A 12,637-nucleotide genomic window follows, 5' to 3' on the forward strand; every position below is an offset into this window, starting at 1 on the left:
GATAATCTAACTTGCAGGGTGCTATTGTGTATGCATAGTGAAGTTGTGATATTATGTAACCATCACATTTGAAGCTCACGATGTCATGGTACTATGAGGGTCTTTTCATTAGCATAGGCTTAGGTTACTATTAAATTGATAAAATATTTATTGTAAAGATATTGCAATGTTTTGGTCTTAAATTATAAAGACATTGTATTACTTGGTCGAATTTTCCTCAGGAAAAATGAGATCGTGATAAAAAATATGTAAGTAAATAATTTTCTGTAATACATAATAATGGAAATTTTATGTAGCCCATAATAAATTGAAATCGGGAAAACAAACCATGTAGAAAGAGGAAATTTGTTTTTTATGTAAACAGTTTTAAATGGGAAAATAGTAAATAATTAGGTTATTTCACAAAATAATTTGTATAATTTTTATGAATGGAAGAGGAAAGCTCCATATTTGCCCAGGGTCTTCAGGTTTCTGTACTGTTCAGTTCTGATTGCATGAATAAAACAACATTTTTTAGTTTGCTGCGTCAAATGTAAAATTTAAAATTTCTCAAGATGATATGAAAATTGAAACTAGAGAAATGCATCAGAACAATTAACAGCTGTCAGCTAAGCTGCAAGGAAATGGATAAAAGATTGAAGAAGTTCACTTAGATTAATAGATTAACTGTAGAATGAAAATTTCAATTCAATCAGCGAAATTTTAATTGCAAAAGCATAAGGCAAAAATGAATGCAGTACCGTATCTGCTCCTGTTGCAATAAACAGAGGTAAAATGTCAAACAGGGGTAGGGTTGTCTTTTTATGTTGGAAGCATACTTCTTTTTGAGTTTTGCATGTCATCATACTGCCATTGATCTGAACTTCCATTAAAAAGACAGTAGTTGACATTTAGATTTCCTAAGATGATTTGCCTTCCAATCACTAATAGCTTGCATTTTTATTCAAGACACGGCAGATACTACAAGTGTTATGTTGCAGTTGTAGAAAATAATATAAATGCATTTAAAATATGCACCAGTATACTAAAAGTGTACCCTTACCTCCAAATTCTATGAAGGACGTGTGAGAAGAAGTTGATGGTTCCCCCTGAATTTTCCATGAGTTTTAAATTTGAAATAGCGACCAAAAGACCTCTAAAAGGAATACAGACATAACAATTATTACCGAGAAAATACAATAATAACTTGAGAATAAAATGTTTGTAGAAATTATTCATAGTTTAAATAAAGGTACTTCTCTCGAAAAGGATGATTCGTAATTATCTACACGAAGTTTGATGAGAAAAGAGATCACTTTAACTTGTCATTTCTGTTAATTAATAAATGTCCGCATGCATCCTCCTTTACGCGTTTTTGATTCATAAATGAAAAGAAAAAAAACCACTCTTATTCTTAAGAGGTTTACTAGCTGATTGATTAATTAATTAAGACAAAATACTTTAGAAGTATCTGCGGATGCTTTCATGGAGAACTTTCTAATAGAAACATTTACGTTATTAATCGTTACATGAAACGTTTGTATTTACTATTTACGTTACACATGAATAATATCTCAAAACACCCATGAAGCCAACCCATTCCACAAGATCAAACTACCAGTTCCAGTAATTTTGTCCATTGTACATTGTGGGCTATGACTGCATGGAATGCTCATAATTTACATAGATGCTGGGTGCAAACCAAAGAACTTTTGGTGGGTCGGCATGCTTTCCTTAACGAATCTTTTACGGTTACCGTGTGCAGAAATTCTTTTATTTCCATTGGCAATTTCAGACCCTAAGTTCATATCAGCCATATCAGCTTTCGGAAAATGTTCCATGCTGCAAATACGAAAGCCGCGTCACGAAAGATAATTAAAAAAAAAAAAAAAAAAAAAAAAAAAAAACGCTATTTATCCACCATCCATTGCTTGTTAGCATCAAAAGATAATGCTTGCGAATCTATGTAATCATCAATAAAAAAAAAGTGTTTTCGTACTCCTATAAAACGTCTACAGAGCTTCAAAGTTTACTCCATAGACTGATATTACTTTTCTTTCGTTAAAAGTAACGATATAAAATTAAGAGTACTTCAAATTCAACTAGAAGTTATGTGAGGTTAGATATTTTTAAACAATTGTGAAGACAACAACTCAGGCTTGTGAAAAGCCTGGCAAGAAGTTTATTTTGTAGAGTTTTCGATATGCAAAAACCAATTAATTTACAGGACTGATAATATTCATAATTTAATAAAACACTTTCAAATTTTGTCAGATTCGTATTGAACTTTTCATTAATTTCTTTCAATCACTAACTATTACAGGTAATCTTATGCCTGCTTGAGGGAATTTTAAATATGATTCACGTTTGATATTTAGAATTACTGAAAATTTAAATTATAAATATCTGACTAATTAAAAAAATTTGCAACGTGTAATTAAGAAATTATTTATGGCTGTTTCAATATATTTATGTTAAAAGGCATCTTTAATACATAATTTTGGAAAATTACTTTGAGATTCAAAGTAAAGTAATCCTGCTTAAAATATGTTTACTCATTTATATAAATATCTAAATAAATGCCATCAATTTGAAATATTTTAACATATATTTGGAATTTTTTCTGAATTTTGAAATGTAAAGTTTGAAGTAAAATTTATTCAAATACTGATGTTTGCATTAATACATAAGAACTCTTCATCTGAAATTTAAAAGTTGTTTTTAATTTTAACGATTTAGAATTTTTGGTACTATTCTGTTTTGAGGACCGTAAAAAAATCGCAGCGAAAATGTATGCGCAAAAGCGCTAAATCTATCAAACGCTCCATTTAAAAGCGCCCCAAATCCAGCGTACGCGCTGATTTCAAATTGCTTAAGTTTAGGTAGTTCTGTATTTTTTAAAACGCCATTAAAATACCAGTTTAATTTTTAAATCCTTTTTTGATTTTAAATCCTTTTTGATAACCTATGGATATAAAAAATTTGGGAATTGCCCATGACGAAAAGTCTGCAATAAAATTTGTTCAAAGAAAAGGCATCATTCATGATAGAAAATTATGTTTGAACAACCCACGAGATTAAATTATGCTTTAGCGACAACTCGGTAGCGAAATTATGCTTTAGCGATAACTCGGTAGCGAAATAGTGATGTAGGAATCCATTCAGTTATGTTTAGCCTTTTTTTATGTAAATTATAATAAGGATCTGAAATAGTTATTTACTGTTATGCTTCCATTCAGTTATGTATAGCTTTTCTTATATAAATTATAATAAAAAAGTATTATATGAAATTAACCTTTCATCTAAATTAAAACAATAATTTTAGTTATTTATTATTATACTTCTTTTTTTTTTTGCGTTAGGGTTGCCGCAATTATTTTTGGCAGCACTGGCATCAACAATAGTTTGGCGATTTTTTACGGTCCTCAAAACGGAATACTACCGAATTTGTTTACTGTAATAATTAGTGCATATTCTTAAATAGACAAAATGGTATTTTGGTTTGAATTTTAGCAATATCTTTCATGCCTTTTATTAGGCAATTTTGCCTTAGTAACATCATCTCAGGCCTACCAGCGTCAGAATGCTTAGGACTGCTGAACAACAATAGTTAAACCAGGCTAAAAATCCAGTGAATGGTTTGGTTTGTGTGATTAAGGCAAAGATTGGAGGGTTGTCTGCCTAAGGAGAGGAGTGCCTTCATAGAGGACTTTCTGAGGGAAACTGGCTTATATACACCCTTGAATGGGCTATCTACATTGGCGTTTTCCTTATGTGTAACATGGAAGAAAAGCCACAGTTTCTTAGAAGTCATCCCTTGTGTGTTTTTTCGTATTCAACTAACCAACCAACATCACATTAAAAAAAAAAAAAAAAAAAAAAAAAAAAAATCTGAAATGTTTCAGATTTTAAATTACGTCCAAAGGGGCGTTTTTTTTTTTTTTTATCGTTTTGAGTGTTACCTTTATTTATTAAATATCATGTTCTTTGCACTTAAACCATAAAATTCAGTTCAAGAGCAATATCGCAAAATAATGTTAAATTAAGCATATCTTTAGAATTTCCGATATACACAGTCTCGCGAGCTGGAGATAAAAGTATTTTTTTTTTCTATATAACGTTGCCATTTCTCGCTTTTAAAAAAGCATTGAGTTTGTAAATCAAAAATTCGTTAAAGTTTTACAAAATATAAAATCTATAATAAAACAAATTCCAAATTTGGGATTTCAGATGCCCATATTCGCAGTAGGATTTCGTTATTCAAGATTCGATGGCTCTATGTACCATTGTTTTATCACAATGCGAGAAATAGACAATCATTTATGCAGATTTTTCATTATTTAATTTCTTCAAATATAATGCAGGACTCTAACATTTTGTGGCAACAGTTTGAAAAGTGAACCGACGTTTATGAGTCCGACGCAAAATCGCAAAACGAAAACAATAGTCCTTCAGGGACAAAGCCCCTTTGGACTAAAAATTGCTAAACTGACTAGATTTTCCGATAATACTCGTTTAACATTAAAAGTACTCAGAACTTCATCTGGTAATTTTTCCGTGTTCAAGATAATCACATTTAAAAATGTATTAAGATATGACAAAACCTGAGATCTAAGAGACTTTCTGTGGTCGTGCTGCTAACGGAAAAGTACTCCTTTTTTTAAATACGCTTAAAATAATTTTTAAAAAATCCTTCTTTTTTGTCATTTTATTTAGAGAAAAATAAATTGCTTTAAGCATTTGTGGTTTAGAAACTTAGCAAAATTTCATTTATGTCTTAATTACTTAATTCATACTTACCCAAGCATGAAAAACGTGTCAACGGAAACCCATGCATTGGTTATAATTTGAAAAAGGATGTCGTCCATGTAAGTTTTAGCATGGCTCAAACGAGCTAGGAAATTTAAAAGGAAAAAAAAAAAGAAAGTTAATAATATGTATTTGGTTACAGGTAATAAATTCACACACATATTAGAGTTATTAAAATTTATAAATGAAAACGATTATACACTATTCATTTCTGTCTGAGAAGCTAAGTTCAGTTCAAGTTTTCAAGTTCAAGTTTTTCAGTTCAAGTTTTCAGGTTGAAGGTTTTCAGTTTAAGTAGATAAAGTATGGCTACAAATTCTTACGTCGAAGATCTAATTTGTTTGTTAGTTTGTTTCTTAACATTAGGCTTCAAAAGTGTGATGTCCACTTAAGTCTTTGTTAATAAATAAAATCAGAATGTTGCATGTTATTGATAACGAAATCATCACTAGTCAGATCGATTTGCGTGAAGGCAGAGAATCCTTTGGATTAAGGCATAGCTAAATGAGGTACACTAATTTTAGCGTTGTTTACGAAGATACCTTTTAGCTTGGACAAAATATTTTCAAACAAAATCATATTTTTAATAATACAAAATGCGGAACGGATACGTCCAATTACTGCTTCATTTATTTTGCATTCGTCGTATGTGATTTGCATTTTCCTTAAGGCTCATATTTTACAGACTTATTAGGGTTTTTGGAACTGGTAAGCGACAAAAATCAACATCACCATCACCAGGATTCGACTACTTATAAAGGACAGCAAGACATTAGAAATATGATAACTGCTTAAATTCTCCTCTGCTTAAAGGACGACTGGATAGAGACATGAAAGTCAGTCGACCAAATCCAAATGATGACGAGTTGTCGTTCACCGCATTTTAGTCTCTACAGTTCGGGCGCCACTGTAGAGACTACTAAATGTTTTGAAGCCCAGAAATACAGAAAATCAACTTAGAACTCCTCCGGAATACGAAAAAAAAAACCAGAATACGAACCACGAATCTTCCACTTACCAGTTAGACCTAGTAAGCTGAAGATTCATGCCACTTTAGACTGTAAGAGCAACGTATAGGGGACTGCGATAATTTCTTACAACACGAATCATGAGGCGCAGTTCAGTGAAATAATCAAAGTGTTATGCTCCCTGTACCTGAAAATAGTGATTATTCAGAGAATTAAATAATCGATGATATTTACAACTGTCAAGAGTTGTGAGTTGGTGTGAACGTAGCAGCGCTTAGAATATTTTAATAGGCTTTTATTGCTGTTAACTGTTTATTGTTATAACTTTTAAGTACCAGAAAATCTTGTGCTGATGTTGAAAATACAAGCCATTTACTTTAGATACTATTAGTCTTGTAGCTTCCCAATATTTCTGAAAACTGTTAAATGGGACATATAAATGCACTTCTCTTTCATGGGTTGTTCATAGAGTGTATGAAGTGCAGCTAGAAGAGTTCTTAAAATCTGTTATTGATTTTAATGCTTCTGATCTGAACCTACATCGAAATCAGGTCGACGAATTTGACCATAGATAAGAAGAAAAAGCTGTGTTTGTCGTTGGCTTAGGTCTTTGGAACCTTATACAAGTGAAAGCATGATTCATAAAATCAGATATGGTTACATCGTTTCTATACTCACATACAAATTTGGTGTAGGAGACATCTAAGTTTTATTATTGTGGCTGACAAGCAAATGCAAAACATATTTGACAACCGTTGCCTTAGTTGTATAGTATCCAATTTATCTTGTGCGATATTTATAACTGGACATAGCCGGTTACATAATTTGCAAACTTAGAAAAACACAATCAATTTGAGCTCTCTGATAAATTTAAGAGATCCGTAAGGTACAATAGTGTTACTTTTATTTGCTAGAAAGTAATCATATTGATTCGGTATTTTACTGTATTTTACTCTTAAAAATGATCATGATTATATTGTTACGGATTTTGTATTTATTTAGCTATTTGTAATTAAATTGTTTCATTTCCCCGTGCAATGCTGCGCGCGACCAGTTTTAAGAGAAAGCTACGCCATAAAAGTAAAAATACAGGAGCACACGCATTTAATATTTAGTAAATAGATATCTCGTAATTGTACTCTTTTGCTTTCCAGAAACCTCGAGAAAATACCGGAATATTCTCGTGCATGATTAAAAAGCTTATAAAAGCCGGAAGAAAACATCTCAGTTTAGTTGTTTACTTAGTTCTTGTTGTTGATTGTAGCGAATTCGTGGTGAGATCGGATTAGCTTTCTCTACACTTGAATTGTGTTCTAATTAACGTTTTCGTAGTTTAAAATATAATTGCTGTGAGATACTGTCATATTGTACGAATATCTCTGAGGACATTTATCATTTTGTTTAATTTCTTGGGATAAGAATAAATTTTATTAAATATTTATCGACTTGTGCATTCAATCCATTACGAACGCGTACGCACGCAACAGTATGATAGCCACGATAGTTATAACTATTTGGTTACTACAATATTTGTAACCAGTTAGAAAAGATTGTTTTTAAACATCGGATAGAAATAAAATGATTACTAAAAATACGTAATACACAGCAGACTGTAACTGCTTTTAGCTAAGCGAACTGTATTACAAAAATATATGTGTTAGACATTTAAAAGAGGAATTACGAAAGCTACGAAAACTGAATTATTTAAATTTGCTCACCATTATTTGTGAACTTATTTTTCTTCTACTACGCTTTCAATGGAAAGTTACATATTCCATAATTTTTCAGTTTGATATTAAATTAAGCCAAATTTATCTACAGCTTATCGTGAATTAAAAAAAATATTGTTCTATGCAGGGAGAATGTATCGCGGGTTTTTTTACTTTAAGCTACAAAAAATAATTTTAATATGCGAATGATTTATTTAAAATAAAAAAGTTGAACCTCGCATCTGCTTTGAACTTTCTTACTCTATTTTAATAATTTAAATGGGAAAACCAGGAATGGTTTTTTTTATACACCGCATAAGTTCTTAGAATGTCATTTATTTTTAAATAATTTTGCTTAAAACCATTAATGATCTTCTTCGTTAGAAATGAACACCCATTAAATGTCGAAATACATAGCATGAACTGGTAACGATTAGATGAATTGTGTACCATTACATACATACCAGATTTCTCTCACTCAAATATAAGAAGACAAGCAAATCTGTTATTATACTATTATTATAAGTAAACGTAATAACATATTAATCGTTAGTTACTCTGCTGAACAGACATAAATATTATACTTATATTTATCTATCTATGATTCAGTACTTATCGATTATAAATGTAAAAGTGCAATATATTTTTGTCTTATTGAAGTAGCTCTTTCAATATTTCATAAAAAAACTTTTATTTTTGAGAATTGCTTGTGTATGAATACTGCTTTTTGCTTACGTTTTGCATATAATTGAACTGAATAAGATCTTTGCTTTCATTGCATTGCAGATTTTCTGTAAAATATAAGGTGCATTTGCATTTACACTAGAACTATGCATGTTTTAACACCTTCGGGAAAAATCCAATACAGTCTTCAAAATAATAATAATTTAAAGATATTTCCGAGGACAGACTTTGAAAAACAGTTTAGTTGGAACAGTATTTAATACAGAGCAGCTGGAAAATTTTACTTCTCTTCTCTTTGCGATGTTTTCTCCCACGATGTTTTGTAGCACTACGTTTTCGCCTTGCGTTGTTTTCTTCGCAACGTTTTCGTCCGTGATGTTTTCGGCTGTAACCGATGTATACTGCTCAAAAAAAAAAAAAAAAAAAAAAAAAAAAAAAAAAAAAAAAAAGGACAGTTCTATATCTCCCGATCTACTGGGCCGATTGACAAAATTCAAATTGCGTTCTTCATGTCTCGAAAGCGCGACTTAGGATATATATTAGATTTATATATAGCACTATTCTAACATAGGTATTTTGACACAAAATCGGACTTTTTCTGAAATAACTTACCAATTTTTTTACATATTTCGATTCTACGACTCAAATTACGCCTAAATATGAAATTTTGTAAAATTTGGAGCGAAATTTACGGAGAAATTCACAAATTTATGTGGGCAATTTTTTGTCAGTTTGCGCCAAGAATACTTCACTTGGCGAACTTCTTAATATATGGCAACCTAGTTTCCTTTCCCGTGAGAGGAAAAAAAGTCACCATCGTTCCTTTTTTCCAAATAATATTCTTTATATTATATTTTTAATTATAACTTATTATTTTAAGTATTTTTTTCTTTTTCGAATTTCATTTTAATTGTTTAAGTTGCACGTTTTTTTTTTCGAATAACTGTTTTAAAAATTTCTATTTACCTATTCGAACTGCGTAAATAAAGGTGCAGCGTTTATTTTTTTTCAAATAGTTTTCTTTATATATATTTTTCGTCATAGTTATTATTTTAGGGAATTTTTAAATTTTTATACTTTTATTTTAATTGTTTGTGTTGCATTGTCTCTTCAGATAATTGTTTTAAAATTTTCTATTTATTCCTTCGAACTGAGCACTTTAAATATATTTGTTAATATCAATTTTCCAGAATTTGATTTTATTTATTTGAACTGCGTTTCTTTAGGAAGAATACTTTGTAACCCAGACTACGATGAGTTTGAAAACTGCATACTATATTAAAAGAGAAACTACAGTAAAGCACAGTTTTACACGCCTTTCAATGTTCCGTTCAGAAAAGATATATATAAATAAGAGAGATGTATAACCGACATTTTAACTTAGGATGACTTGCATACACTGCTTTAAACAGTTTTATCATTGTGCCCATTGCTTTACACAATTTTATCCTACATTTGGTTTCTTAAAATGTTATTCATATTTTAGTCAAATATTTTATTTTTGAAATCGCAAGAATCAAATATCATAACATTGAAAAGTTTTAAATTAAAAAAATACAAATACTAAATTTTACGAAAAAATTTATTTTTCTTCTCTCTTTCTTTAAGCATTCTGAAAGTATATTAAAAAGTATCCAACTTTTCGAAACATTTTGGTATTTCTGAAAATCATTTTAAATGAAGTTATCGCCTTCCATTTCATAAAGGCCCACAAACGGCCGAGCGGTAAAGACGCGAGCGGTAAAGACGCGAGCGGTAAAGACGCCGAGCGGCTGATGGTAAAGACGCTGATAGTTCTGTCCGAGGTTCGAATCCTCCGAACAGGCTGGTTGCATGGGTGTTTTCGTGGTTTTCCCGATGTGTAACGTGTATACGAGCCAGTTTCCCTTAGAAAGTCTTCCACGAAGGCATCCCTCCCTTTAGGCAGATAGCCCTCGTGTGCTTTGCCATAATTAAATAATCCAACCCAATCCTTAATTAAGTATAATTGATTTGTAACTTCTACTAAAACTGACGTTAAGAATTGAAGTGCAAATAAATAATATCGTGTGCAATCTTGATTAATATAAAATTAAAAATATTTGCACAGAAAAATATTTGCATTCAGACAGAAAGTTTTTTGAAATATTTGCAATTACTTTATAAAAAGGATTTATTAATAACCGTAATAATTTCTTATTATATTACTGATGATTAGGAATCAGTTCTTGACAATTACATTCTAAATTAGAATTTTAAGAATTATTAGAATTTTAAATTAGAATAATGAAAATACGCTACGCACAAAAATACATTTTTTGATAAAAAATGAGTTGATTTTTATGTTTTAAAACTTCTTGAATTCATTTAATAAACATCGTATCCTCGTTGTTAATTGAATTCAGAATGTTGGGTGTCGTTTATATAATTATTTTTACTTGTCCACGGAATCTGCTGACTTATCCAGCGATTAAGTAGCTGCAGATCATTTCTACATAACCATTGAACTTCCATTAATTCAGTCTCTAGAGGGTTGTATATTTATATCATAATTTGACTTTTATAAAAATGATTATTCTAAGTCTTATGTTTCTATAAAAATATGCTGTGCTTTAAAAATATGGATGATAGTACCAGCCGCTCTTTCAGCCACTTCAAAAGCATCAGTTTGTTTAGAAATAAATTGTGCAGTTAATGTCATAAAATTCAAATAAACATCAAACGAAAATTCTCAGTTTTAGACAATTCGATTTAAACGAAGTAAAGTAGCAGACGATAAAACGCCGAAATTTACTCTTACAAAAATGTACTCTTATTAAAAAAAAAAAAAAAAAAAAAAAAAAAAAAAAGATAGAGAGAAATTTAAAAAAAATATTAAAAAATTTATTTAAAAAAATAGCTTTTCATATAGTATTAATAAATATTTATTACGCATCATTGAAGGAAAAAATGTCATATAATTAATTCTCCCTAAAATTTTACTTAAAATTTAAGGTTAAAAATAGCTGCAATACAGTGTAACAAAAATCCATAGACCACATTTGGCGTTATTATCGCTCAAAAAAAAGATGCCAAATTTCAAAACGCGAAAATATGTAAATTTGTGTATATCTTAGAAAATTTTGAATAAAAAAGTCTAATTTTTTGCAGATATGCTTAAAAATACACCTACTTTAAGATGATGGTAAAAATTTTATAGGTTATAATTCAAAATTTTTTTCGAAAAATTTATAAAAATTATTTAAAAATAGAAATTTAAAAAATAAAACACAAAAAATGGGTAAATTTTATTTGGAATGAACCTAAATTTCGAAATATGAGAGAAAAAATCAAAAAAGTTTAATAAAAAAAGAGATATAAATAAATATTTGCCAAATTCAATTAACATTGAGGAGCTAAAATTTTGAGAGCTAATATTTCAAAAACTACTCGTACGATTTTTAGAAAACTTGGTATTCTGGCATAATTTGTATCGTAGAATCGAAATATGTAAAAAAATTGGTATGTTATTTCAGAAAAAGTCCGATTTTGTGTCAAAATACCTATGTTAGAATAGTGCTATATATAAATCTAATATATATCCTAAATCGCGCTTTCGAGACATGAAGAACGCAATTTGAATTTCGTGAATCGCTCCAGTAGAACGGGAGATATAGCACTGTCCCTTTTTTTTTTTTTTTTTTTTTTTTTTTGAGCAGTGTACCTGTTATCAAGACAGCAGATCAGATGTATCGAAAGCTACGGTATATTTGTAAACGTAAAGAGTTTCTTCCAAAGGGAGTAAATGCTGACATAAGGAAAAATTAACAATAATCGTATTCAAAAATAAAAATATTGACTGCAAAAATTGTTTATTGTATGATTCACATAGTTCATATTCAGGTTTGGGCAGTTGTAATAAAACCTTTGGAAGTTTGCACCAATACTAAACATCGTTTTCAATGACATTAGAATAGCAGAAATTGGAGAAAATCTAATGCCAAACATGTTCAGCGAAAGGGGGACAAGCAAGGAGAGTGACTAAAATGCTTTTAATGACTGCACGAGACTTGTATCCGTCATATTCACGAAGAATTGCTGCGTATCAGCCTCCAAAAGAGAGTCTACACCGCATTAATAAAATATTATTCGAATGGGTTTGTTTCATTTTCATTGTCTAGCCTCTGACTCAGAAATAAAATTAAGTTTGTATTAAATGTTAGAGATTTTTCAGCTCTTCGTGTTAGTCATCTAAATATTGGGCCAAAAGGTATTTTAATTCTTAGAAAATAATAATGTAATCAATACCATCTTGGACAGTTCAAAGATTGATTATTAGCTTAATAACGAGGGAGGTCAGACTGAAGTTTAGCCCACTTTTGAATGTTGAAGAATCTCTTCCAAATATATCTCCATTTAAGATGTTCCATTAAAGACTTTTCTGTTCGTTTGAAAATTCTACTTCCTCATGAGATTTAATAAATAATTCAATACTTTCAACAATAATCTAAGTTGCGTCAAAACTGCATT

At 30.1% G+C, this 12,637-nt stretch overlaps 1 protein-coding gene across 1 annotated transcript in view; it reads right to left on the bottom strand.

Annotated features, from left to right (window-relative positions):
- Positions 1-12,637, bottom strand: part of LOC118186839 (O-acyltransferase like protein-like) — a 114,729-nt gene that overhangs the window by 26,799 nt on the left and 75,293 nt on the right. Inside the window, exons 7-8 of the mRNA XM_085820069.1 lie at positions 4,780-4,873; positions 1,043-1,135 (exon numbers count right to left, since the gene is read on the bottom strand). Of these exons, the coding sequence (XP_085676195.1) occupies positions 1,043-1,135; positions 4,780-4,873 (187 nt within the window). The remainder of the gene's footprint in view (positions 1-1,042; positions 1,136-4,779; positions 4,874-12,637) is intronic.

This window comes from Stegodyphus dumicola, chromosome 7 (assembly GCF_044657685.1).
Source record: "Stegodyphus dumicola isolate Sdum_Otavi_A_Nest chromosome 7, ASM4465768v1".
NCBI classification, from domain to species: domain Eukaryota; kingdom Metazoa; phylum Arthropoda; class Arachnida; order Araneae; family Eresidae; genus Stegodyphus; species Stegodyphus dumicola.